Below are 27384 nucleotides of genomic sequence, written 5' to 3' on the forward strand. Positions count from 1 at the left end.
CAGGATGAGGAAAACATGCATGGCAGGATGGAGAAAACATGCATGCCAGGATGGAGAAAACATGCATGCCAGGATGGAGAAAACATGCATGCCAGGATGGGGAAAACATGCATGCCAGGATGGGGAAAACATGCATGCCAGGATGGGGAAAACATGCATGCCAGGATGGAGAAAACATGCATGCCAGGATGGAGAAAACATGCATGCCAGGATGGAGAAAACATGCATGCCAGGATGGAGAAAACATGCATGCCAGGATGGAGAAAACATGCATGGCAGGATGGAGAAAACATGCATGCCAGGATGGGGAAAACATGCATGCCAGGATGGGGAAAACATGCATGGCAGGATGGGGAAAACATGCATGCCAGGATGGGGAAAACATGCATGGCAGGATGGGGAAAACATGCATGGCAGGATGGGGAAAACATGCATGGCAGGATGGAGAAAACATGCATGGCAGGATGGGGAAAACATGCATGCCAGGATGGAGAAAACATGCATGTCAGGATGGGAAAACATGCATGCCAGGATGGAGAAAACATGCATAGCAGGATGGAGAAAACATGCATAGCAGGATGGAGAAAACATGCATAGCAGGATGGAGAAAACATGCATAGCAGGATGGAGAAAACATGCATAGCAGGATGGAGAAAACATGCATGCCAGGATGGAGAAAACATGCATGCCAGGATGGGGAAAACATGCATGCCAGGATGGAGAAAACATGCATGCCAGGATGGAGAAAACATGCATGCCAGGATGGAGAAAACATGCATGCCAGGATGGGGAAAACATGCATAGCAGGATGGAGAAAACATGCATAGCAGGATGGAGAAAACATGCATAGCAGGATGGAGAAAACATGCATGCCAAGATGGGGAAAACATGCATGGCAGGATGGGGAAAACATGCATGGCAGGATGGGGAAAACATGCATGGCAGGATGGGGAAAACATGCATGGCAGGATGAGGAAAACATGCATGGCAGGATGGAGAAAACATGCATGCCAGGATGGGGAAAACATGCATGGCAGGATGGAGAAAACATGAATGGCAGGATGGAGAAAACATGAATGGCAGGATGGAGAAAACATGCATGCCAGGATGGGGAAAACATGCATGCCAGGATGGGGAAAACATGCATGGCAGGATGGGGAAAACATGCATGCCAGGATGGGGAAAACATGCATGCCAGGATGGGGAAAACATGCATGCCAGGATGGGGAAAACATGCATGCCAGGATGGGGAAAACATGCATGGCAGGATGGGGAAAACATGCATGGCAGGATGGAGAAAACATGCATGGCAGGATGGGGAAAACATGCATGCCAGGATGGAGAAAACATGCATGCCAGGATGGAGAAAACATGCATGCCAGGATGGGAAAACATGCATAGCAGGATGGAGAAAACATGCATAGCAGGATGGGGAAAACATGCATGCCAGGATGGGGAAAACATGCATGCCAGGATGGAGAAAACATGCATGGCAGGATGGAGAAAACATGCATGGCAGGATGGAGAAAACATGCATGGCAGGATGGAGAAAACATGCATAGCAGGATGGAGAAAACATGCATGGCAGGATGGAGAAAACATGCATGGCAGGATGGAGAAAGCATGCATGGCAGGATGGAGAAAACATGCATGGCAGGATGGGGAAAACATGCATGGCAGGATGGGGAAAACATGCATGGCAGGATGGGGAAAACATGCATGGCAGGATGGGGAAAACATGCATAGCAGGATGGGGAAAACATGCATAGCAGGATGGGCAAAACATGCATAGCAGGATGGGGAAAAAATGCATAGCAGGATGGGGAAAGAATGCATGGCAGGATGGGGAAAAAATGCATAGCAGGATGGGGAAAAAATGCATGGCAGGATGGAGAAAACATGCATGGCAGGATGGGGAAAACATGCATGGCAGGATGGGGAAAACATGCATGGCAGGATGGGGAAAACATGCATGGCAGGATGGGGAAAACATGCATAGCAGGATGGGGAAAACATGCATAGCAGGATGGGGAAAACATGCATAGCAGGATGGGGAAAACATGCATAGCAGGATGGGGAAAACATGCATAGCAGGATGGAGAAAACATGCATGGCAGGATGGGGAAAACATGCATGGCAGGATGGGGAAAACATGCATGGCAGGATGGGGAAATCATGCATGGCAGGATGGGGAAAACATGCCAGGATAGGGTTCATTTATCAGGAAGGGGAACATTTACCAGGATGGGGAACATGTTGGGATGGGGAACATTTACCAGAAAGGGGAACATGCAAGTAAGGAGGACATTTACCAGGATGGGGGTACATTTACCAGGATGGCGGTACATTTACCAGGATGGGGGTACATTTACCTGGATGGGGGTACATTTACCTGGATGGGGGTACATTTACCAGGATGAGGAATATGCTGGGATGGGGTACATTTACCAGGATGGGGCCACGATGGAGACAAATATACCAGAATGTGGAAAATATATATCAGAATGGGGGACATGTTAACCAGGAAGTGGCCCAGGAATGGGGACATTACACAATGAATGTGGAGGGTAGCAACTCATATGTCTTTATGGGATTTCAAGATGTTCAGACTTTGAAATGTAGATGTGGATTACAGGGTGAAATCTGATTGCATTCCATGCTAATATCTCTGTCTAATATGCTGCAATTCTTTTCCAGAAAGATCAATCCAACTGCTGTGTCTGGAAAGGGCTCAGCTTCAATGTGTGGTAAGCATGAGCGTGATGCCCCCTGCTGAAGAGAAGACTGCAAAGGTAAAGTTAAAATCAATTAATTACATAATAGGATTGGTTGGCACTTTGAGAAAAAAATTGGGTTTAGGTCTACAGTTTGGGTAGTCGGCCTGTAAAAGGTTCGCCATGACTGGCCTATAGCAACCAATCAGAGCTCCTTGACCTGAAACAGAGGAGAGCAGCTTCTCTGCAGATCAGAGAAAGGCCTTGTGCCCACGGTGCTTTTTTTTCAGCACAAAAAAGCTGCTTTTTTCTGTGCTTCTTTTCATGCTTTCATGCTTTTTGTCATGCTTCTTTTCATGCTTTCATGCTTTTTTTCATGCTTCTTTTCATGCTTTCATGCTTTTTTTCTTGCTTCTTTTCATGCTTTTTTCTTGCTTTTTTCATGCTTCTTTTCATGCTTCTTTTAATGCTTTTTTCCTGCTTTTTTTCATGCTTTCATGCTTTTTTTCCTGCTTCTTTTCATGCTTTTTTTGTTACTATTGAATGCTTGTTTCAGCTCATTAAAGTTGGATGCGAAAAAAAGGTGTTCTGATGTCATTTCCTTGTTCAGCCCATTTTTTTCAATCTCCATTTTGGAATAAAAGTGACAGGAAAATGATGATCTATTAGATCGTTTACCAGCACCGCTATTTACCGGCTCATGCAGGTGAATAGCGGCGCCGGGAATCAGGTGCTCGGAGATCAACGTTGCTATAGCAACCTGCTCATTAGGTTACTATGGCAACAGTGGTAGCGGTGATGTCACCGCTTACCAACCTGCAGTCTCTGCTAACTCATTGAGTGATTAGACAGCACGGGGATTTGAAGCGTTCTTCCTCCCCCGTGCTTTCTGATATAGCAGAGCTAGATCGGTGACAGAAGACCAGGATTGAGGAGGGGTGAGAGGAAGTAATAAAGATGGAGTCCCTAAGTGTGTCTGTGTATTTATTTTTACTAAAGTATTTTTTGTGTGGTGTCTTTTTTTAACCCTTTATTGGAGATTCTTAATATCCGGGTCAAACTTGGCTTCACATTAAGAATCTCGGGCTTAATACCAGCTGGTAAAACAAAGCTGGTATTAACCCCTTGTTACCCAGCATGCCACCTGGCACCATGTCCACTGGAAGAGTTGTATACAGCGCCAAAAGATAGCGCTTCTATGAAAGCACCATTTTCTGGGGCAGCTGTGGACTGCAATACACAGCGGGTGGCCCAGAAAGCTTGGGCCACTCAGCGTTGCGGTTTCCAGTCCCCAGCTGTCTGGTTGTACCTGGCTGGACACAAAAATTGGGCTAAGCCCATGGAATTTTTTTTAATTTTTTGGCAAAAAAACTCAAGAAAAAATGGCTTAACTGGATTTTTCATTGCCAGTGAAGGTAACACCAAGCAGGAGGGGTTAGCAGCCAGTAGCTGTTTAAGTTACCCTAGCAATAGAAAATGCAGCGAGAGCCTAAGCATTTTTTTTTTACCCCTAACCCTTTTGGGTTATGTGTTTTTTTTTTTTTGTTTTTTTTTTTAATGAATTAAAAAAAAAAAATCGACATGGGCTTCGCCATATTTTTGTATGCCAGCCAGGTACAGCAGGCAGGTACGGGTGGCCTCCAACCCCCAGCTGCCTATTTGTACCCAGCTGGGAACCAAAAATATAGAGAAGCCCTTTTTTTTAATTATTTCATGAATTTCATAAAATAATTAAAAAAAAAACCGACATGGGCTTCGCCCAATTTATGTGTCCAGCCAGGTACAACTAGGCAGCTGGGGACTGGAATCCGCAGTACAGGGTGGCCTAAGCTTTCTGGGCCCCCGCACTGCGAATTGCAGTCCGCAGCTGCCCCAGAAAATGGCGCATTCATAGGAAGCGCCATCTTCTGGTGCTGTATCCAACTCTTCCAGCGGCCCTGGTATCGGGTGGCTCACTGGATAATAATGGGATTAGGGCCAGCTTTGTATTATCAGCTGGCCCTATGCCTGAAATTCATGGTGTCACGCCAATATTAGACATAGCCGCCATGAATTTCTAGTAAAGATAAAAAAAACACAACACAGAGAAAAATATTTTTTATTAGAAATAAAACACAACACAATTAGTGACTCCATCTTTATTGAACTAAAGAACCCCCCTCCGCCGTAGTCCTGGGTCGAGGGTCCCGTGATGTCCAATCCGGATCCAATATCATCTGATTGAAAGGCAAACTGATCAGATGATGACACATCATCTGATCGGTTTGCCTTCTGATCAGATGATATTGGATTCAGGTCTTTGAACCTGACACAGGTTCAAGGACCTGAAACAGATTACACATCAGCTGATTGTCTAAAAGTCCCATGGGCTCCAGAACCCGCTGGTAAGCAGCTGATGCTATCACCTGATAGCATCATCGGATTGTTTACGTCCAGGGAAGATCAGCTGATTCATCATCTGCTTGTTAAAAAGCCGGCAGGCTTTTCACCGCTGGACGTAAACAATCAGCTGCTCACCGGCAGGTCCTGGAGCCCATCGGACGTTACCCAGGAGACTGCAGAGAGGTGAGTAAGGTGAAGAGTTCATTCCAGCGGAGGATCTCCTACATGAACTGTATTCAACTTGTGACATCCCCGGACCTCCCTGTAGAGTGGTGTTGGTAAAACACTGCAAGAATACTGAATGTCTGGTGCAAGGCACAAGGTGAACACAGTTCATGCAGGAGGATCACCGGGGTTTTTCGGGGTTCACCTTGACGTCAGCGGGGGTTGCCTGCATTTATGTGGCATAGGCTGTGCACCAGGCATTCAGTATTCTTGCGGTGTTTTACCGCGACATCTCTTTGCAGGGAAGTCCGGGGATGTCAGGAGGTGATTCATGCCGGAGAATTACCGGGGGCTTTCCTGGAGTTCCCCCGCTGGGATGAACTATTCACCTTGTGACGTCAGCGGGGGTCCCTGCATTGTTTACTGCCACACGTCCCTGCAGAGAAGTTCGGGATGTCACAAGGTGAATACAATACATGCAGGGGGATTACCGAGCAATGCCCCCCCCCCCACCAGCATCCCCGCTGGGATGAACTCTTTACCTTGTGACATCAGTGGTGGTCCCTGCATTGTTTACCGCGACACCTCGCTGTATAAAGCTGGGTTCACACTAAACGACAGCGACAACAACGTCGCTGTTACGTCACCATTTTCGGTGACGTAACAGCGACCTTGTAAGTCGCTGTTATGATCGCTGCTTAGCTGTCAAACACAGCAGAAGCAGCGATCATAACGTCGCTGTGCTACATGTTCAGAGAGCAGGGAGCCGCGCTTAGCGCTGGCTCCTTGCTCTCCTACAGTACACATCGGGTTAATTAACCCGATGTGTGCTGCAGCTACATGTCACAGTTCAGAGAGCAGGGAGCCGCGCGCACTGCTTAGCGCTGGCTCCTTGCTCTCCTTGCTACAGTATACATTGGGTTAATTACCCGATGCATACTGCAGCCACATGTCACAGTGCAGGAGCCGGCACTGGCAGCAAGAGCGGCGGAGGCTGGTAACCAGCGTAAACATCGGGTAACCAGGGAAAGGTCTTCCCTTGGTTACCCGATGTTTACGCTGGTTACAGCTTACCGCAGCTGCCAGTGCCGGCTCCTGCTCGCTTCATTTCGTCGCTCTCTCGCTGTCACACACAGCGATGTGTGTGTCACAGCGGGAGAGTGACGACCAAAAAATGAAGCTGGACATTCAGCAACGACCGGCGACCTCACAGCAGGGGCCAGGTCGTTGCTGGATGTCACACACAGCGACAGCGACGGGACGTCGCTGCAACGTCACAGAAAATGGTGACGTAGCAGGGACGTCGTTGTCGCTGTGTGTGACACCAGCTTTAGTTCGGGGATGTCAGGAGGTGAATACAATTCATACAGGGGGATTACTGTGGGATTTCCTGGAGATCCCCCGCTGTGATGAACTCTTTACCTTGTGACGTCAGCGGGGGTCCCTGCAGAGGTGTTGTGGTAAACAATGGGAGATAAGATAACAGCTGCTGGAGGCTGGCTATGTGGCTTTCTTCTATGAAGGAATCTACATAGCCATAGCTTTCTTTTCTCCCAAAGGCTATGTGCGCACGCTGCGTTTTTTTTGACGCTGCGTCTTTGTGCGTTTTTGGCCACTAAAAACGCACAAAAACGCACCTGCGTCGAAAAAACGCAACAAAAAACGCATGCGTTTTTACCGCGATTTGGTGCGTTTTTGGCTGCGTTTTGCTGCGTTTTTGATCTCTGCGTTTTGCTGCGTTTTTCCAATGCATTGCATGGGTGGAAAACGCAGAAAAACGCAGGAAAGAACTGACATGTCCATTTTTTTTTTCAAGCTCAAAAACGCAGCTTAAAAAAACAGTTGTGTGCGGACAGCAAAAATGAAAACTCATAGACTTTGCTGGGGAAGCAAAATCATGCAGTTTTGAGGCCAAAAACGCACCCGAAAAACGCACAAAAACGCCGCGAAAAACGCACTGTGCGCACATAGCCTAAAAATGCCCAAACGCATAAAATATAAAGCAACGTGGGCATTACACATGCGTTTTTTCTTGCTTTTTTCCCCTACTCCATTGAAGTCAATTGGGGAAAAAAGCAGGAAAAAACGCTAAAACAATTGACATGTTGCTTCTTTTTTCAGCAAGAAAAAAAGCAACTGAAAAAGAAGCAAAGTGGGCACAGCAAGTCCCGATTCTCATAGACTTTGCTGGGATGCTTTTTCCTTGCTTTTATTGATTAAAAAAAGCAATGAAAAACGCTAGAAAAAACGCTATAAAAACGCCCTGTGGGCACAAGGCCTAATGCTTCTCTGATTTACAAGAAAGAATGAGTGATCAGACTATTGATCATTATAGCCCCCTAGGGGGACTAGTATAAAAAAAAAAAAAAGGTAAAATCTCCACCCATTTGACTCATTGAAAATTAAAGGGTTACAAAAATAAAAAAAATATACACATATTTGGTATCGCCCGTGTACGGAAATGCCCGATCTATCAAAATATAAAATCAATTAATCTGATTGGTAAATGGCATAGCGGAAAAAAAATACAAACGCCAAATTGTTTTTTGGTCGCCACGAATTTTGCGCAAAATATACCAGGCAATCAAAACAGCACTTCTGTGCAAAAATGGTACAGTGGAAAACGGCAGCTCGAGACGCAAAAAATAAGCCATCACTGAGCCCAATATCCTAAGAAATGAGAAAGCTACGGATCATGGAAAATGGCGCAAAAAGTGTGACATTTTTGGGCACAAACGTCTGAATTTTTTCTAACCCCTTAGATAAATGTAAACCTATACATGTTTGGTGTCTACAAACTCGCACCGACCTCCGGCATCACACATACACATCAGTTTTACCATATAGTGAATGCTATGAATAAACTTTCCCAAAAATAATCGTGCAATCACATTTTTTTGCCGTTTTCTAGTACTCTATATGGTAAAACTTATGGTTTTATTTCAAAGAACTCTTTCTGCAAAAAAAATAAGCAAGAATGACGGAAAAATAAAAAAAAGTTACGTCTTTTGGAAGAAGGGGAGCGAAAAAAAACGAAAAACGGAAAATCGTCCGGGGGTGAAGAGGTTAATGGCCGTGTTCAGTTTTTAGAGAACACATCAAATTTACTCTATTATACACCGCGTTACAGTGTCATACCTTCAGTGCTGTCACATGAAAAGGTGTACAATATTCACACAAATGTGAGGGGTGTACTCACTTTTGTGACATACTGGAATATTGCCAGTCACACTCATTTATCAGTCTGAACTCAGTCCATGTAAATGTAACCTGTGGCTGAGAGTGATGCTGCAATCTGTGCGCACTAACGGCCCACTTTGCCTAAAACCGGCCCTGTCTGCAGTGAACGCAGAATGCCACTATAAACACTACCGACAGCTTGGAAACCTCCGCCAATGATCGCCGTCACCAGACCGCAGCAGATGCCCGGCACAGACAGCGCAGAGACCTTTATATGACTCGTGTAAGGGGTGGAGCCAGGGGCGTGGCTAACTAACCGCTGTCCGTCACGTGATGCACAGCCTCACTGACACTGACCATAGAATGTGGGTGAGCACAGCCGAGCAGACGATCACACGTCAGAGACCAGAGCACACCCCTAGAGCACACCCCTAGAGCACACCCCTAGAGCACACCCCTAGAGCACACCCCTAGAGCACACCCCTAGAGCACACCCCTAGAGCACACCCCTCCTCCGCTGAATCCCCGGATGTTGAACGCCAGACGCCTCTATTCTTTCCCTCTCTTTACCCGTCCTGAGCTCTTATAGCGCCCTCACTGCTCGGCGGACCGACTTACAGCCGGAAGCCTTGCGCAACTCTGGCCCCACCAGTGTCCGCGAGCAGCCAATGAGCGGCGGGGATTCCTCTCTGTGGGCTGAGTCATTTCCACCAGTTCGAGGCTTTCTTGTTACCGGCATTCCGCCCAGACAAGCGACTGGAGAGCGGGGTGGCTGCGGCGCGTACCGGACAGGCGGAGCTCCAGCGTCTTCGTCCCCTCCCGGAGAAGAGAGCTACAGTGCAACGCGCTCTATCCCCCGAGTCCTGTTGTCCTGACACCGAGGCCCCGACGCTCCCATCATGGCTGACAACGACAAGCTGGACAACCAGCGGCTGAAGAATTTCAAGAACAAAGGCCGCGACCTAGAGGTAGTTATCCCGCGCCCTGCTGCGGGCGCCCCGGCATCCTGCGCGGCGGGGCCCAGCTGTGACGTCGGAGGAATGTGGGGCCCGGGCCGGAGGCGCAGGGCGGAGGCGGCAGCGAGTGGCCTCATCCGCGGTAGAGGAGGGCGGCTCCAGTGTCACCCTACGCCGGCCTCGGGCGAGCTCCGGCCTTTGAGGCCTAGTCTTGCCGGCACAGATGGGTGTCTCCGCCCGGCCTATTACTAATTACCTATTACTATGACTGCTCCGGGTCTGTGTGTGTGTACGGCTCTGGGTGTGCGTGCGTGTGCGCGGTGGGCACGGCTCCGGCTCCCGGGTATGTGTGTGTGGGTACGGCCCCGAGTCTCTGTGTGTTTGTACGTACGTACGTATGTGTGTGCGGTGGGCACGGCTCCGGCTCCCGGGTATGTGTGTGTGTGTGCGGTGAGCACGGCCCCCCCCCCGGTCTGTTTGTACGTACGTGTGTGTGTGTGCGGTGAGCATGGCCCCCCCGGTCTGTTTGTACGCATGTGTGTGTGTGTGTGCGGTGAGCACGGCCCCCCCCGGTCTGTTTGTACGTACGTGTGTGTGTGTGCGGTGAGCATGGCCCCCCCGGTCTGTTTGTACGCATGTGTGTGTGCGGTGAGCACGGCCCCCCGGTCTGTATGTACGTGCATGTGTGTGTGCGGTGAGCACGGCCCCCCGGTCTGTATGTACGTATGTGTGTGTGCGGTGAGCACGGCCCCCCGGTCTGTATGTACGTGCATGTGTGTGTGCGGTGAGCACGGCCCCCCGGTCTGTATGTACGTATGTGTGTGTGTGGTGAGCATGGCCCCCCCGGTCTGTATGTACGCATGTGTGTGTGCGGTGAGCATGGCCCCCCCGGTCTGTATGTACGCATGTGTGTGTGCGGTGAGCACGGCCCCCCGATCTGTTTGTACGCATGTGTGTGTGCGGTGAGCACGGCCCCCCGATCTGTTTGTACGCATGTGTGTGTGCGGTGAGCACGGCCCCCCGGTCTGTATGTACGCATGTGTGTGTGCGGTGAGCACGGCCCCCCGATCTGTATGTACGCATGTGTGTGTGCGGTGAGCACGGCCCCCCGATCTGTATGTACGCATGTGTGTGTGCGGTGAGCACGGCCCCCCGATCTGTTTGTACGCATGTGTGTGTGCGGTGAGCACGGCCCCCCGATCTGTTTGTACGCATGTGTGTGTGCGGTGAGCACGGCCCCCCGATCTGTTTGTACGTATGTGTGTGCGGTGAGCACGGCCCCCCGGTCTGTTTGTACGTATGTGTGTGTGCGGTGAGCACGGCCCCCCGGTCTGTTTGTACGTATGTGTGTGTGCGGTGAGCATGGCCCCCCCGGTCTGTATGTACGCATGTGTGTGTGCGGTGAGCACGGCCCCCCGGTCTGTTTGTACGTATGTGTGTGTGCGGTGAGCATGGCCCCCCCGGTCTGTTTGTACGCATGTGTGTGTGCGGTGAGCACGGCCCCCCGGTCTGTATGTACGTATGTGTGTGTGTGCGGTGAGCACGGCCCCCCGATCTGTTTGTACGCATGTGTGTGTGCGGTGGGCAAGGACCCCCCCTGTGTGTGTGTGTCTGTGCGTGCGGAGGGAACGGCCCTGGGTCTGTCTGGTGGGCACGCTCCCCGGATCTATCTTTGTGTGGGCACGGCATCGGCCCGGAGTCTGATTTTGAGATTTTAGCCATATATCACTCAGAACAGAATGTAAATCACAGATCAGAAGGTGAACATCAGATTGGATATTTTATGTCAGAAATAAGTAAAAGTAAAGTTCCAGCAATGCCCTGCTATTAGATTGACAGGTGCAACAGGGGCCTGAAAATGTGGGTTGGGTCTTGCTATCTTTTCCCGCCTATGTCTCTCTTCCTGGCTTTCCTCCCCCGTCACCATCATAGAAGTTAATTTTGGCACCTGCGCAGTATCATTTCCAAGTATTGCAGAAAACTCTTCACTAAGATGGCGTCGTATCCGTGCATAGCGCTATCTCCGGTGCTATCTTTGTGAATACTGTCTTCCTGCATCGGACCGCGGTATGCTCTATGCGAGGACAGCGCAGTCACAACATAAGTGGATGAAATAGCAGAAACTGCTGTGTGAATACTGACTTGAAAAATCCAATAGCTATATGTAAGAGTGAAAATGTGAAAAATGGAACCTGCATTACTGCCATGAACATATGAATCAAGAGAAATTTAGCTACTGAATTGATCAATGCAATAGAGCCCCAACACTACGCCAAAGTATTTCTCTACGTTGGGGTCCCTAGCTTGTGTGTGTCCTCTCATGCAGTTAACTTACTCCCCAACCACACCTATTGCCAATCCATATCATACGCATAAATAGCCTGGGTCTCAGCTTCCCATACACGGTAAGTTTTTTAATTGCATGAGAGGACACACACAAGCTAGGGACCCCAACGTAGAGAAATACTTTGGCGTAGTGTTGGGGCTCTATTGCATTGATCAATTCAGTAGCTAAATTTCTCTTGATTCATATGTTCATGGCAGTAATGCAGATTCCATTTTTCACATTTTCACTCTTACATATAGCTATTGGATTTTTCAAGTCAGTATTCACACAGCAGTTTCTGCTATTTCATGTATTCCCCTTACATAGTCACTGGTGTGCATACCTTATCTCCCCATAGCAGGGCTGTGGAGTCGGAGTCGTGGAGTCGGAGTCGGAGCTCATTTTGGTGGAGTCGGAGTCGGTATAAAATGCACCGACTCCGACTCCTAAAATATATAATAAATTGGGGACAGGAGTGCAATGCAGAATGTGCTGAATATTTTACTAAATAATATTTAGTATAATGCTTATATTTAAGTGAAAAATTTATTGTAGTACAATGTGAACATCAGACATTTAATTGTTTTTATGATACAATAATCAAGATATTTGGATAGAACATAAAATATTTATTGGAATACAACTTTAGAACACAAAAAACTAATAAATTGTAAATATGTAAAATATATATATATATATATATATATATTTATATATATATATATATATATATATATATATATATAATATAGTGTATATACACACACACGATATATATGTAATCTACTGTATATTACATAGTGTATTACATATTTACAATTTATTACAGTTTTTTGTGTTCTAAAGTTGTATTCCAATAAATATATTTTATGTTCTATCCAAATATCTTGATTATTGTATCATAAAAATTATTAAATGTCTGATGTTCACATACACATATTCATGTACTACAATAAATTTTTCACCCAACTATAAGCAATATATGTAGGAGTCGGAGCCGGAGTCTGAGTCGGTGCAAGAGAATTTGAGGAGTCGGAGTCGAAGGTTTGGCTTACCGACTCCACAGCCCTGCCCCATAGTGATGTTTTTTTAGGTTTTTGCACCCAGTTCGGACTTAGAATGGTGTTCCAAACGTTATTCCTTATTTACAACATAAGTGGAGACCGTCCCCAAAATCAGCTCACCAGTCTCCTGTGAAGCGTGCAACTAGTGTTCTTCTGAGTGCGGTGAGCTGATTTTGGGGGCGGTCTCCACTTCTGTTGTGTCCCCGTGCGCTCCCACGGTCACAAGAGCAGAGGATAAGGGGTGCATGCGCCGCCCTTGCATGGCTCATACGACGGTCCAATGCAGGAAGACAGCCTTCACAAACTTTGCCGGAGATAGCGCTGTGCGCAAGAGCCGGTGCCATCTTAGTGAAGAGTTTTCTGCAATACTAAGAAATGATACTGCGCAGGCACCGGAATAAACATCTATGACTGTGACACGGGGAGGAAGGCTAGGCAGACACAGGGGCGGGAATAGATAGTGAGACCTGACCCACATATTCCCTTCCTGTTGCACCTGTCAATCAAATAGCAGTGCATTGCTGGAACTTGCACTTAGTTTTGAAATTAAACATCCCATCTCAGAACAAAAGCTATGCTTACATTCAGCATCCTAGCCCCAATAGAGCTCTGGCCTTACTTTATATATGACAATACTGCTGGATGGTTCTTTTTAAACATTTCTCTATTTCATTTAAAAAAAAAAAAAATGTATTATTTAGAAATTGACAGTAACACATCAAAACAGTTGGGGCAGGACCATGTCTACCGTTGTGTAGCATCCTCGCTGCTTATTACAACAGTCTGGGAAGTGAGGCGTCCATTGTTGGAGTTATTGGAGAGAATTGTCCCATTCTTGTCTGATGTAGGATTCTTACTGCTCCTCAGTTTTTATTAGGTTTTTCATTTCATAATTCGCCAAATGTTTTCTCATGGTGAAAGGTCAGAGATGATTCACCTGAGCTCCTCTTCATGCTGCTGTGAAGGATGCAGTATGGGGTGTAGTTTCATCTTTCTGAGATGTTCTGAAACGTCAGTATAATGCTTAGCACTTATAGCGGGTTTCAAAATGTGTATGCTGTGCGTGCCATAGGCAGTAACGCAACCCTATACCATCAGCGATGCAGAGTCGTGATCTGTGCGCTGATGACTACCTTGTCTGTAAAGTCTGCAGGACAAAAAAAAAGTAAAGAATTTTTATTAATCGATCGCAGAACATATTTCTATTTTGCCTCAGTTCATTGTAATTGAGCTTTGGCCCAGAGAAGACGGCTGTTTCTGAATTGTTAGGTCGTCTTCTTTGCATGATGGAGATTTTACTTGCATTTATGGATTGCATGGCAAACTGGGATCAAGGACAAATGTTTTCTACATGTAGTCCTCAGCCAATGCAGTGTTTGCATGACTGAATCATGACTGTTTTTAATGCCGTGCGGCCTGAAGACTGTAGATCACAAGTGTCCAATATTGACTGAGCTTTGTGCACATGGAGTTTTCTAGAAATGTTTTTTTATACATCTCGGCATGTATGTATACTACTAGAATGTGAGATATTCAAAGTTTTTGCATAAAAATGTTGAGGAACATTTTTCTGAATTTGTTCCACAGTTTCTAGATGCAGTTGTTTACAGATTTGTGAACCTCTGACAATCTTAGCTGCTGAGAGACTGCCTCTCTAAGGCTGCTTTCACACTACGTTTTTTTAGCATGCGTCATGAACGTTTTTTTGCTGCAAAAGCGGATCCTGTTTTTGCAAAGAAAATCGCATGCAAACGCATGTGTTATTTTGCAGGATCCTGTCACTTGAAGTTTATGGGCGGGCATTGGAGTCATGTGATCGGGAGTGAGGGTAACTGGACGTGACAGACTGGGATCTGACAGCTGTAACAAAGGTAAATATCGGGTAACTAAGAAGTGCTTTGCTTGAATACCCAATATTTACCTTGGTTACGAGTGTCCGCAGCTGCTAGGAGCCGGCTCCCTTCACATGTAACCAAGGTAAACATCGGGTAACTAAGAAGCGCTTTGCTTGGTTACCCAATATTTACCTTGGTTACGAGCGTCCGCCACTCTCAGGTGGGGGGGAGAGAGGGACTGATCACGCCAGGCTTCTTTCTGGGCATGCTCAGTAGAGCAAGCAGGATCCTGTCTATCAGCATGCCAGCGTTCACATACGTTTGCGTGCTGTTTTGTCAAGATCCAGCAATTTGCAGAATTTAGACGCAGCTCAAAAAATGCTAAAAGTAGCGTTTTTGAAAAAAGTTCAAAAAAAAACAACTGCAAGTCGCTGGATCCTCACTATAACGCATGCAAACGCAGGCGAACACATGTTGACGCGAGTCCATTGCAAATGCATTGAAATGAAAACTTATTTGCACTGGATCTGTTTTTGCGTTAAAGTTCGTTACGCATGTTAAAAAAACGTAGTGTGAAAGCAGCCTAACACACTTATACAGACTCGTGTGTCTGTTGAATATTGATCCTGTTTTGCCATTCGTTAGTTGTTGTTTTTTTTTTTTTTTTTTGGGGGGGGTTCTGAATTAAATGGAACACTGCATTATTCACCTTCTGAACCGTGATCTATGTCCTGTTGTGAATAAAGTATAGCTATAGATTTCCAAATGGTTGCATTCTTGTTTTCTTTAGATTATACACAGTGCCCCGTCTCTTATAACTTGGGCTCTATGTATAGTGGGCTGACGCTGCTGATGATAAATCTGTATATGTACAATGTATAGTGGGTATGCTGCAGATCATACACTGCTCACAAAAAGTTAGGGATATTTGGCTTTCAGGTTAAATTTATGCACAACGTCAAAAATTCACACTACAGTGAAATTTTATCATGAATGCAGGGCATTTAAAGGGAACCTGTCACCAGGTTTTTTTCCCCATATACTCGTAAGCTGTAGCCAGCATCAGTAAGGCTTTATATATAGCATTCTAGAATACGGTGTATAAGTGCCCAAGCCAATCTGTAGAACATACAGACCTTTTATTTTGCTCACCTGCAGGGCGGTCAAGTCCATTGGGCACTGCTGATCTTGATCCGTTGCCTCCTCCTCCGCGATCGCTGTCTTCCTTCTTGCTTTGCTTGGATGACTGTGTCCCCAATCTCGCTCCTGTCCATGCGCACTTCTCTCTGCTATGGGCAGAGCAAAATACTGTAATATGCATGCGCAGGGAAAGGTCAAAGAACATGTGTGCACTGCAATACTTTAATCTGCCCTCAGCAGAACAGAGACAAGTGTGCAGGAGCACATTGGAGAACACTGTTTGGATGACGCGTCCTACGTCATTATACGAAGCAGGGAAAGAGGAGCACAAGCAGACCGACCCGCAGCTGAACATAGTAAAAGGTCGGTCTTATGCTATACAGATCAGCTTAGGCACTTAAATACGATATTGTAGAACTCTGTATATAAATGATTACTGGTGGTGGCCACAGTTTATATGGAAAAACCTGGTGACATTTTTCCTTTTTAAAGCCAACAGTAATTAGGTATTACCGCCCCTCCCAATGTCAATATCTCAATAGCTTGTCATATGGGCTTGAGCTTCAATTACAGATGGACAAAGACATCTCATGCTGTTCCCAAGTGGAGTTATTGTCTGCTGAGGCATGGCATCCTATTCTTGAAGAGTGGCCCTCAGGTCATTGAGGTTCTGGGGTTCAGTATTGATCCTCTACACAGCGCCTCAGCTGATCCCATAGGGTTTCTATAGAATTCAGGTCTGGAGAAAGGGCAGGCCACTCCATTTGAGGCACACCAGTCTTCAGCAGCTGTTCACTAATGATGTGACCTTGATGAGCTGGAGCTTTGTCTTCCATGAAGATGCAATTAGGCCTGCGTTGTTCATGCAGAGGCATAATGATTGGATGAATGTTATTTTAGTAGGGGCTTATTGCTGTACCATCCACAAAATGTAGGGCAGTTCTGTATTGACTAGACACACCTGTCCACACTGTAACATGACTAAAGGCTCATCTGGTGACAACAGTGGCTGATGCATAACGCTCTGACATCTCCAACACTGTTGTTGGCCATCATTTCTGCTCAATGTGGATCGACTTTCATCAGTGACCAGCACTGGGGCTCACTGGTCCCTTGTCCAGTGTACATGACGCCTGTGACTTGCGGTGTAATCAGGTACCCTTGTAGGTCATCTAGCATGCAGACCACGCTGATGTAACCCATTTCGAATGATCTGATGCTACATTTGAGTGTTTCTCATCTCCCTAAAATGTGCCTGGAGCTTTTTGGCATTCATAGTCATGTTCGGAAGGGCATTGTTCACAATGATGCAATAATCAGTATGGGATTTGGTCAAAGGACGTCCACTTCTATGTCTTTTTTTTTTTTTTTTTTTGACTCTTCCAGTCTCTTTGTATCTCTGTAGCAACCTGCTGGTGACACTCTAAGCTCAGTGGCCACTTCAGTCTGAGAACATCCTGCTTTAAGCCTCGCAATGGTGAGGTACTGCAGATTGTTAGGTGTCCTCTTGGTCTCATGTCAAAATGTGAACAGCATGATGAGGACTGTTTAAATACTAAGTCTAACTCAACCCCGAAATCTATTGGGCGATGGATCAAATGCCTGTTGTGACTTTTGACAAGGAGCTTATCTTTGTATGGAAAGGCTGCTCTAGTATTCCTATAATTGAAGATCCCTCACATTATGACACCGCTCCAGATATATAAATGTGTTCAATATCATGAGCTAGTACAATGTATCCATCCATATGGTGTGGACCGCAAAGTTCTGTTTTCAATTCCACCCCCTGCTTGTTCTCTGCTGAGAATGGCTTCCTGACACCAATGATAAGTCTGTTCTTTACTAGTTGTGTGTTCTGTGGGGCATGGGTGTAGTTAGTATATGTAATAATATTTTGACTATTTACGATATGACTTTTAAGCATTTTGTGAAAATTCAAGTTTGCCATGATTGCCTCCGTGAGTTGTAGTTTTGCAGCACTAGTAGAGCCAAAGGTTGATCACTAATTTAGAATGTGCCTTTTTACTTAGAGCGCCAATCAGCAGGATTTTCCTATATAATATAAAGCCTGGGCTATGATGCTAATTCTATACATACCCTTAGTGGTCAGGTCGGATATATACTTTTTGAAACACAAGCAAGTAAAGTTTGTAAAATGAGTAGCTTTTTGACTGGCTGCGGATCAGCTAATAGCTGGGGTGGGTTTTCATAGTGATTTCCGCCCCCTGCCTGTCCATCCTCCTTTCATTTATGCTAATTCCATTATAGCGTTTTACTAATGGTTGTGACTATATCCCAGTGGCTAGAAGGACCTTGGGCGTGACTGGCTTGGTTAGAGGGCATGGTGATGTTTCTTCCTGTCCATTATAAGAATGCAAAGGGGGGCTTTATTCCCCCCTCCCTTCCTGCACCTTCTTATCTGGGGGTCTTGCCCCTAGACCCCCACTTCTATTATAATCAACTCACGTGAACTTAGAAAAATAATGTTGCTTCCTGGTATCAGCTATGTTGCTGGAGGCTCCGCCCCTTCTGGTCTCATGGGTATGACATCAGTAGAGCTCATTCAAGCCACTGAGATTTAGCCGTTCCTTTTGCGAATAGTTTCAATAAGATGACTAGAAAGACCTTGCTGATGTCATACGCATGTGTCCATAAGGGGTGGGGCCTCCACCAACATAGCTGATACCGGAAAGCAGCATTATTTTTCTAAGACCACGTTGTCCTGGAGTTGATAATAGCAGTGGTCTAGGGGTAAGACCCTTCCTCACCCCCCCCCCCTCCCAGAGGGGGAGTGAAGTTCCCTTTTGCATCATTATAGTGGATGGGAGGAAACCTAGTCACGCCCACGGTCCTTCTAGCCACTGGGATATAGTCACAACCATTAGTAAATCGCTATAATGGAATTAGCATAAATCAAAGGGGGAGGAACAGGCAGGGGGGTGGAAATTATTATGAATACTCACCCCAACTATCAGCTGCTGCTGCCAATCAAAAAGCTGCCCATTTCACAAATGTTGGATTTCAAAAGCTATACATCAGAGTTGACCACTAAAGGTATGTATAGAAACAGCATGATAGTGCCAGTATAGCAATGGCTTTAGGTTATATAGGAAAATCCTGCTGATTGCTGTGTTTTAACTATTTAAAGGGAACCTGTCATATATAAAAAAAAAAGTTAACCAGATATGGGGTTAATCTGCAGCTTAATAGCATTTGAAACCTGCCCGGCTCCGCTGCCGGATGGAAATTAACTTTAATCCTAGCAGCGTTCTGGTTTGTCATGCATCGGCACAATCGCAGGTGCAGTCACCACTGTGTGAAGAGCGGCGGGTGTAACCACGCCCCTGCAATAATTGATAGCTTTCTCTAATGCAGAGCAGCTGTCAGTCAGCGCGGGGGGGGCGGTTACAGCCGCTGCTCTCCATACACAGAGCGGTAACTGAGCCCGCGCCGTCAGCGCCCCATGACTGAAACCAGAACACTGTCAGGAAGATTAAAGTTAATTTCCTCCTAGCAGCGGGGTTTAATGTGCGGGTGTCGGGCAGGTTTTGAAACGCTATCAACCTGCAGATTAACCCTGTATCTGCAGGGTAATAGCATTTTTCCACATGACAGGATCCCTCTAATGCCCTACATGAAATGTTAGGGCACATTTCAGACATGTCAGTTCAGCAGTATCATGGCTTCATAAACACTGGGGTACATTTCCAGCATGCTCCAGTAACCAGGGGTGTTCATATAAACCTTTTTCTTTCCACCAGTGCAGGTTCACACGTAAAAGCGGTTTCTTTTTTGCAGTTTTTCGTCTGACTGTATTTGCTATATATAATAATCCCAGCAAAGTGCATGAGAATCTATAAATCTCATCCAGAAAGACATGACCCCAGAAAATTGTGAGCCGTGCCTTATTGGTGAAAACCCTAATATCCGCACTATTATATAAAGATCTGTTTGTCTGGTACCATATGGTGGATGAAAACAAGCGGAATACTCAGTCAGAATAAAATAAAAGCAAAAACTGGCCACTTTTGACCTAGTGACAAGTGTTCTTTAAAGGGAATCTGTCACCACTTTGCCTTTTAATACTGGCATACAGGTCCATGGAACGCTGAGAAATGCATTACCTATATGTCTCATTACCTTTATGTCTCGTATCGGAAGCCTTGTTGCTGATGAATCATCTATCACTTTATATAAATGACCTTTTCCAGGCAATGGGGAGAATGTTACCCAGAAGGTGGCACTGCCTTCACACTTCATCAGCATATATCTCACCTTCCATCAACATTGCTTTGTGTCGTCAGCCGCTTGAGGAAATCTCACGTACGCCCTGTCCTTTTTCCTGTGCCCTTCTATGGCCATAGGCATCAGTGTCTTCTATGCAGGTGTCGTGTCCAGCGTGATCAGACGCATGCGCCGGAGAACAGTAGGATGCGCACCTGCGCAAAAGACACTGAAGCCTTTATCCATAGGACGGAGGAAAGAGGACAAAGCGCATGTGGGATTCCCTTTCAAACAGTGGACATCACAGGGACAGAGTGACTCTGACGGGAGCTGAGATATATGCTGAAGTGTGGAGGTGGTGCCATCTTCCAGGCAATGCCCAGCCCATAGCCTGAAGGAGGTCATTTACATAAAGTGATTTATCAGTAACTAGGCATCTTACGAGGCATACAGGTATCATTCTTCTCAGCAGTCTATAGCATGTGTTCCCATATAGTTTTAAATGGGTCAAATATTGTGACATTTTATATATATATATATATATATATATATATATATATATATATATATATATATATATATATATATATATATATATATATATATATATATATATATATATATATATATATATATATATATATATATATATTTCTTTTTGTAAAAAAAAAAAAAAAGTATTCTCCGGTTTGGAAGCTTTTCCCAATCGCTGTCCTCAGCTGGTCTTGGTACTCCCATAAGGATGACTGGAGCAGCAGTGTGGTGAGGATCCCAGTGGTTTAGACGCACAGTGCTCAGGAAGTTATCGCCTATTTGGATAGGACATAACGACCAAACCTGAGCATGTTTCTTTAAAGGGATCCGGTCATCAGGTTTTTCCCTTATGAGCTGCAGTCACCGCCAGTAAGCCCTTGTATACATCATTCCAGAATACTGTATATAAGAACCCAGGCCGCTCTGTATAAAGTGAATAAAAAAAAATCTTTATAATACTCACCTGGGTGTCGCTGCTCTTGGTCTGGCGCCTCCTCCAGCTTGTGTGATCTCCGTCCTCCTGTCCAGCCCCGTCTACATATGTCCTGTGTCATTCAGAGAGCCTCCATTGCGCTCCTGCACAGGCGCACTTTGATCTGCCCTGCTGACACAGTACCAGTCATGCACACAGGACTAGGCAAGAGGACAGTGATCTTACTACATGGAGGTGGCACTTGTCTGAGAGCAGCGACACCCATCGCACCCGACTGCCCCTAGGTGAGTATTATAAAAGTGTTTTTTTACGTTATACAGAGCGGCCTGGGCTCTTGTACAAAGTGTTCTAGCATGCTGTATATAAGAGCTCAGTGGTGGTGGCCGCAGTGCATAAGGAAAAAAAGCTGATAGGGTCCCTTTAAGGACAGTTTGTCATGAAACATCCTGCAGTTTACTTCTAGGTATTAATTAAAAAAATATAGTCATTGTTGAATTCTGATTTTTATCCATTGGGTTTTCACCTGTACAAAGTCCTGTTACTTCAAGTGTATACATCAACATAACAGGTCTTGGGCTCATGACACTTTGCTATGCTACACTGTCCCAGTAGGAGTATACCAGTGGTTGAATTGTGCTGTTTACTAGATGAGCGGACCCGTGGCCATGGATATTTGGATTCGGCAAATCTGCAGACTGAAAAAAAAATAAAAATTTTTGTTCGGGAACTGAACTTGACCCTGTACAATGAACACCATACAAGTCAATGGGGACGAGACGTGATGTGCTGTAAAATGGTTGTAGTAAGGGCTAGGTTGTTGTAAATGGAAGCAAAATCAGGGTAAGAGAAGGGCAGCTGTGCCCACTCACTAAGCTTCATGAATATTCACTGCTTCCCCCGCCCACCCTATATCACAGCATCTGCGGTTGGTTGCAGACAGCTATACACGCCCCCCAAGCTCTGTTGGCATCTGTGATTGATCGCAGACCAGTTTGCTGCATGGTACTGTAAAAGTAAGTTAAACAAGTGGTGCTCCTGCATTAGTTTTGATAACCAGTTTGGGTAAAATAGATGGCTATGGGCTGCAACCCCCAGCTGTCGGCTTTACCCTGGCTGGTAATCTAAAATGGAGAGTATCGCACTCAGTTTTTTTTAATTTATTAGTGTTTATTTAAATAAATAAAAGGTATTTGACAGCTAATTTTTAAGCTGACCACTATGGGCTGGTATCAGCCACCCTGATAATACTGGTTCCCAGGGGTCTGCTTTACTTTGGCTGGTTATCAAAAATGGACCATGAGCCCACTTTTTGTTTTTTCTTTTCTTCAGTGGTGCGCTGGCCAATCACAGCCATGAGACACGTCTGTGATGGGCCTGAAAATGCCCACAGCAGAAAAGCTCGCTGATTGGCTGCTCAGCAACCTTCAACAACCTTTTATTCAGGTGAACAACCTGAGAAGGAATTGGACATACAGGTAAGTATGGGTTTGGGACTCGAGCCCCTGGTGTTTGGCATGAACCCCAAACTTTACAGTTTACATCACACAATACATTGAGTATAATTGTAGCAAATGACTGGCTATGAAAAGTAGTCCACTTCCAACTTTTCAATGTAAGCGCCTCCGTTCATGCTCGCAAGTGAATGTTTTAACCCTAAATATACTGGGAAGTTGAGGAATATTGTAATAAAGGCAGATAAAGCTTTATATGAAAAGTCTTTTAGATATGGAGTTTAGTGCTTGGCATTATACAGCATACACCGGAGGCTGTTCTGCAGCGCGATCTGCTGACTCAGCGATCATGCCTGTGCAATAGTTTTGTTAATTAAAATAAAAAGACTGCACACCCTTTAGCAGGTCGGACAGGTACTGACAATTGGCGTCTGTCCGGTATAGTTGTCTGCCATTATGAAAGGGAAAAAAAAAGTCCTGTTAGCAACTTGCCACGTTCTGCTTTTCTCATTGGGTCATCACTCACCACTCATATTCATGTTCTCAACCATGGTAGGCGAAGTAAGAGCGGGTATGTGTCATTGATGTGACTAATGTATTAACAGAAGATGGGGCTGTAGAGACAAGGGATTAAACAATCTCCATTCTGTCTGATCTATGGCCAGCTCCCCTATATTCTATAGTGAGGGAGTAAGTAACTGAACACACCCATTTTTGTTTTCTGACCCTCCCCCAATGCCGGGATTTACTTTTGCTTTCTGTTCCCAATCATTGCTTGGCCACGCTTGTGGTTATTGGAAACAGAGGGCTGAAATATCCTCGTGGCCAGCATAGGCAGATTCCAGAGCAGCTCGTATTCATTGATCACTGGTGCCCTACTCCATAGGTGCCAATATGATGTTAATAGTGTAGAATACCCTAATAGCCTGTCTGCTACTTTTGTATGTACCCATGTAGCAGATGTGTGCAGAGTTTCTGCACACAACTGCAGGTTTTGGCAGAAAAACGCACTTTTTTAAATCATGGCGATCGTCAGGGTTCTTGCACTCTACCCCTGCGTGATCTTCGCTGAGTCTCCATCTAATGTTACATACAGCTGGGACCCAGCTCTCACTGCTCTGAGCGGCGCCTGCTCCATTCCTTGCAGTTTAACCCCTTGAATGCTGCAATCAATGCAATAGAAACGTTCAGGAGGCAGGGAGAGGGATCGCTTACCTCTACCTGGCGTTTGGGTCCCTGTTATGTGATCACTGGGACCTGATTGCTGCCATGGCAACCTTTTGGTCGTCCCCCTGACGACCCCAGGTTACTGAGTTAAGATCGGAGAACCTCACACACCATGCCGGATGCATGGTGTGTGAGGCGAAGTGTCAGTGCGTCAGTGGATTATATCGGATATGAAGAAAAGAGGCATCATTTATCCCCTTCCCTGCTCCTGGTCAGTTCTGATTATATCAGATGCAGAAACAATTGACCTGTTGCTTTTTTTTTTTTTTTTTTTTTTTTTTTTTTTTTTCTTCTGCTCCAAAATCTGCAAGGAAAAAAGAAGCAACATGTGCATAGCACTTCGGGATTCTCATAGACTTTGCATTTTTCATTGCAGTATTGATTAAAATCTGCAAGAAAAAAAGATAAAAACGCAACGCGTGCACACAGCCTCAGGCCCCCTTCACACGTCCGTGAAAATCACGCACGTGTTTCACGGACGTGTCAAGGGTGCGTGCTCCCCTCCGTGTGCCGTGTTTATGGCACTACGTGTGTTCTCCGTGTGTTATACGTAATAACACACGGAGAGCGGAAAGCCCCGCCTTACCTTTTTCTTCGGAGCGGTCTGTGGTGCTGAATGACAGTGTCCGGCACAGGCCACGCCCCACTGACGCTGCTTCCGGCCCCCAGTGAAGAAGATGCGTTGTTCAAATTCACTGGGGGACGGATACAGGGGACAGCCACAGCAGAGACTGCAGGACTCGTGGAGGTGAGTTTTTTTTTTTTTTTTTTTTTTTTATGACACGTGTGTTTCTCCGGCGCGTGTCACGTGCGCCCGCATCCACACTACTTCCGTGTGGTACGTGTGCGGGCCACGTGACACCCGTGCTGCCGGAAGAACACGGACATGCATCCATGTGGCGCACACGGGCTCACGTGTGCTCCACACGGAGGCACGGGCTAATGGCTAAACACGTGGGTGCACATAAACCCATTGATTTTAATGGGTTTACGTGTGCCAGTGTCTCCAGTACATGCGGGTACGGACCTAGCACGTACTGGAGACACGTGCGTGTGAAGGAGGCCTCAGGGTGTGTACACACACTGCATCTTTTTCTGATCACAAAGATGCAGCGATTTTTGACTGCAAAAAATGCACAAAAACGCCGCAGTAAAAACACATGCATTTTTGGCTGCATTTTGCTGTGATTTTCCAATGCATTGCATGGGTGTAAAAATGCAGAAAATAATTGAAGTGTGGTTTTTTTTTTTGGTTTTTTTAACTCAGCCGCAGCTAAAAAATGAAAACTCAGATTTTGCTGGGGAAGCAGTCATGCAGTTTTTAGGCCAAAACGCACCCGAGAAATGCACAAAAACGCACTGTGTGCACATACCCTTAATGTGACACAACAGGAGGATATGAAGCTCAGCAGTAGTATGACACTACTGAACCAGAACGGTCACTTAAAGGGGTATTCCCATCTCCCAAGAGCCTATCCCAATATGTAGTAGGTGTGATAATAAGCATATTAGCAAATGCCTCCAATTAGAAATGTAGTATAGTTCTTCGGAAAAGCTATGGCACTCTAACTTATGCAGGCATTAGAGTAGCTTAGGTATTCAAGGTTACGGACAGTTGTTAGTGGTCATAATCATGGGTACCTAAGCTACTGCTATGCCTGCTCATGATGTGACAGGTTATCAGGAAAACTAACTACATCTATAATTGGAGGTATTTGCCAATATTCTTATTACACCTGCTACGTATTGAGATATAACCTTGGAGATGGAAATGCCCCTTTAAGACGGAGTGCCCAGCCCCCAAGCAACAAGGAAGTGAGGACACTGGGAAGCTTTGTGCTGCTGAAGGCACAACCCTTTAATTGCTGCATTACCCCTGTATCTTTTCAAGTCCATGAAAGGTGAGGACTCTTAGTTGTTTGTCAGTTGTGTGTGTAAAAAAAAAAAAAAAAAAAAAAAAAAAAAAGGGGCACAGACTGCCATGGTAAAAATGTACTTTAGCCCCTTCACAGCCTAGGACGTATATGTACGTCCTGGATTGCCTCCCCCTGCTCTGATCAGCAGTCATGTGCAGCTAACAGATGTGAGTGACTCGGAGATCTACCCATGCCTGTTAACCCCGTAGATTGCTTTGTCAAGCTCTGACCGCGTGATCTAAAGCGCTCCGGCGGGGTGAGATCCTCACCGCCAACAGCAGTGTATCACCGCAAAACATTTTGGAGTGGCTGTAATGTGATAACAATGAATATGAAATGTAGAGTGAGGTTTGTGGACTGCGGCCCCGTCAGTGATGCTGATCTATAGTACCCCACAGGAATGAGCGGCTGCCATCTGGGATGATTGTAGTGATATGTAGAACGGGCGCTGAGGTTTTAACAAAGCAGCCTTCTAGTTTAATTGTCGCCAATGGAAGGGATTTATTTTTTCTGGAGACTTGTCCCAACAGCAGTTTGGGATGTGGTAGATTACACCCGTGACACATTGGTAAATTTCCCCCCCCCCCCCCATTGCTATGTTTGCGGGACGTCGTGCTCTACCCCTGTGTGGTAAGTGAATGTATCTGATGTGGTTTAATACAATTGTCTATTTTAAACTCCATGTCCTGCATTATCAGCTTTCACCGTCCGTCTAAATTTATACTGCGCACTCATGCCTCCTGTGCTTGGCTTCTGTTGTAGGACACTGTGTACTTGGGACTGTGGCTCTAGTCCAGTGACGCCGAATACTGAGCTAAAGACGTATTTAAAGAGTACCCGTTGTTTTAATTCTCATTTCATAAATCAATAGCACACGTGAAAAAAGGCAACTGTGTAATATATCTTATCAGACAAACTGCTTCTTTCTCTGCCACAATTGATCAGTCCTTATCAAAATTCTGAGGAACAATCTGTATTCAGTGAAGACTTTCCCATTACTGGTACTGATAAGATTCTATGTAGATAGAAGACAGGGGGCGGAGCTCGCCTCTAGCCCCTCCCCTGTTGCCATGCATTGTCAGTTGCTGTACAGTTTGTCTTGACCGTTGAATGGCGTTGCTGTCCATCTGTCCAAGCTGCTGTGTTGAAAATTGCATTGTAACTTCGGTGCAACTCTATTCACGTGGTCTCAATCGTTTTGCCAAGAAGAGTGGCTGCTGGACTAGTGGGGACCTGCCTCTTATGTGACAGTGTCTGTTGCTTTTGGTTTCTTTTTCTTTTCTGTTGATTAGTCATACTGGCACAGTCAGTGATGTTGCACCAGGCTGGCTAGTAATAATAATAATAAAAGTGGATGCCATCGAGTAAGGCGGTTCTGCCTCTCCCGTCTAGTGGTCCCCAAGTGCAGTCGTGGCCAATGAACTGGGACGCACAAGTAGATTCCCACAAACTCTAGTTATTAATAGCTGAGCTGCATGACTCTTGGCATCTGCACTTTATCTGATGCCAGCATGACTGTCACATTTATTTCTTAATACGTGTGCTGATTTTTATGACCTTTTTTGAAAATTGCAGCTAAAGAAAGGCATTGGGAACACTGTGTGTGAAGCAGTCAAAGGATTTTTCTCGTGTTTTCTACCTTTCTCTGCACTCTTGTATTAGCACAGAGATTTCTTGTTTGTTTTATGGGAGTGCGGCTATTACACTGGCTAAATGACTGTTACTTTGTACCCTGGTAGTCACTGTCTGCTCTGCGGCCTCCGTCATCTGTCATATCTAAGTAGTTTATTTTCTTATTTCAACATTGAGACTTTCAAGTTCTTCACATTTATCACCA

The 27384-nt window shown here is 45.7% G+C and overlaps 1 protein-coding gene across 2 annotated transcripts in view; it reads left to right on the forward strand.

The window, feature by feature from the left end:
- Positions 1-8850: 8850 nt before the first annotated feature.
- The window catches only part of KPNA4 (karyopherin subunit alpha 4), a 74600-nt gene continuing 56066 nt past the window's right edge, over positions 8851-27384 (forward strand). The window contains exon 1 of one of the 2 annotated variants that reach the window (XM_075340666.1): positions 8851-9409. In XM_075340666.1, the coding sequence (XP_075196781.1) occupies positions 9341-9409 (69 nt within the window). In that variant the 5' untranslated portion in view covers positions 8851-9340. Of the gene's footprint in view, positions 9410-26663; positions 26800-27384 lie in introns of those variants that run through there. The other variant, XM_075340667.1, reaches the window with a different exon arrangement.

Source organism: Anomaloglossus baeobatrachus, chromosome 3 (genome assembly GCF_048569485.1).
Source record: "Anomaloglossus baeobatrachus isolate aAnoBae1 chromosome 3, aAnoBae1.hap1, whole genome shotgun sequence".
Lineage (NCBI taxonomy): Eukaryota > Metazoa > Chordata > Amphibia > Anura > Aromobatidae > Anomaloglossus > Anomaloglossus baeobatrachus.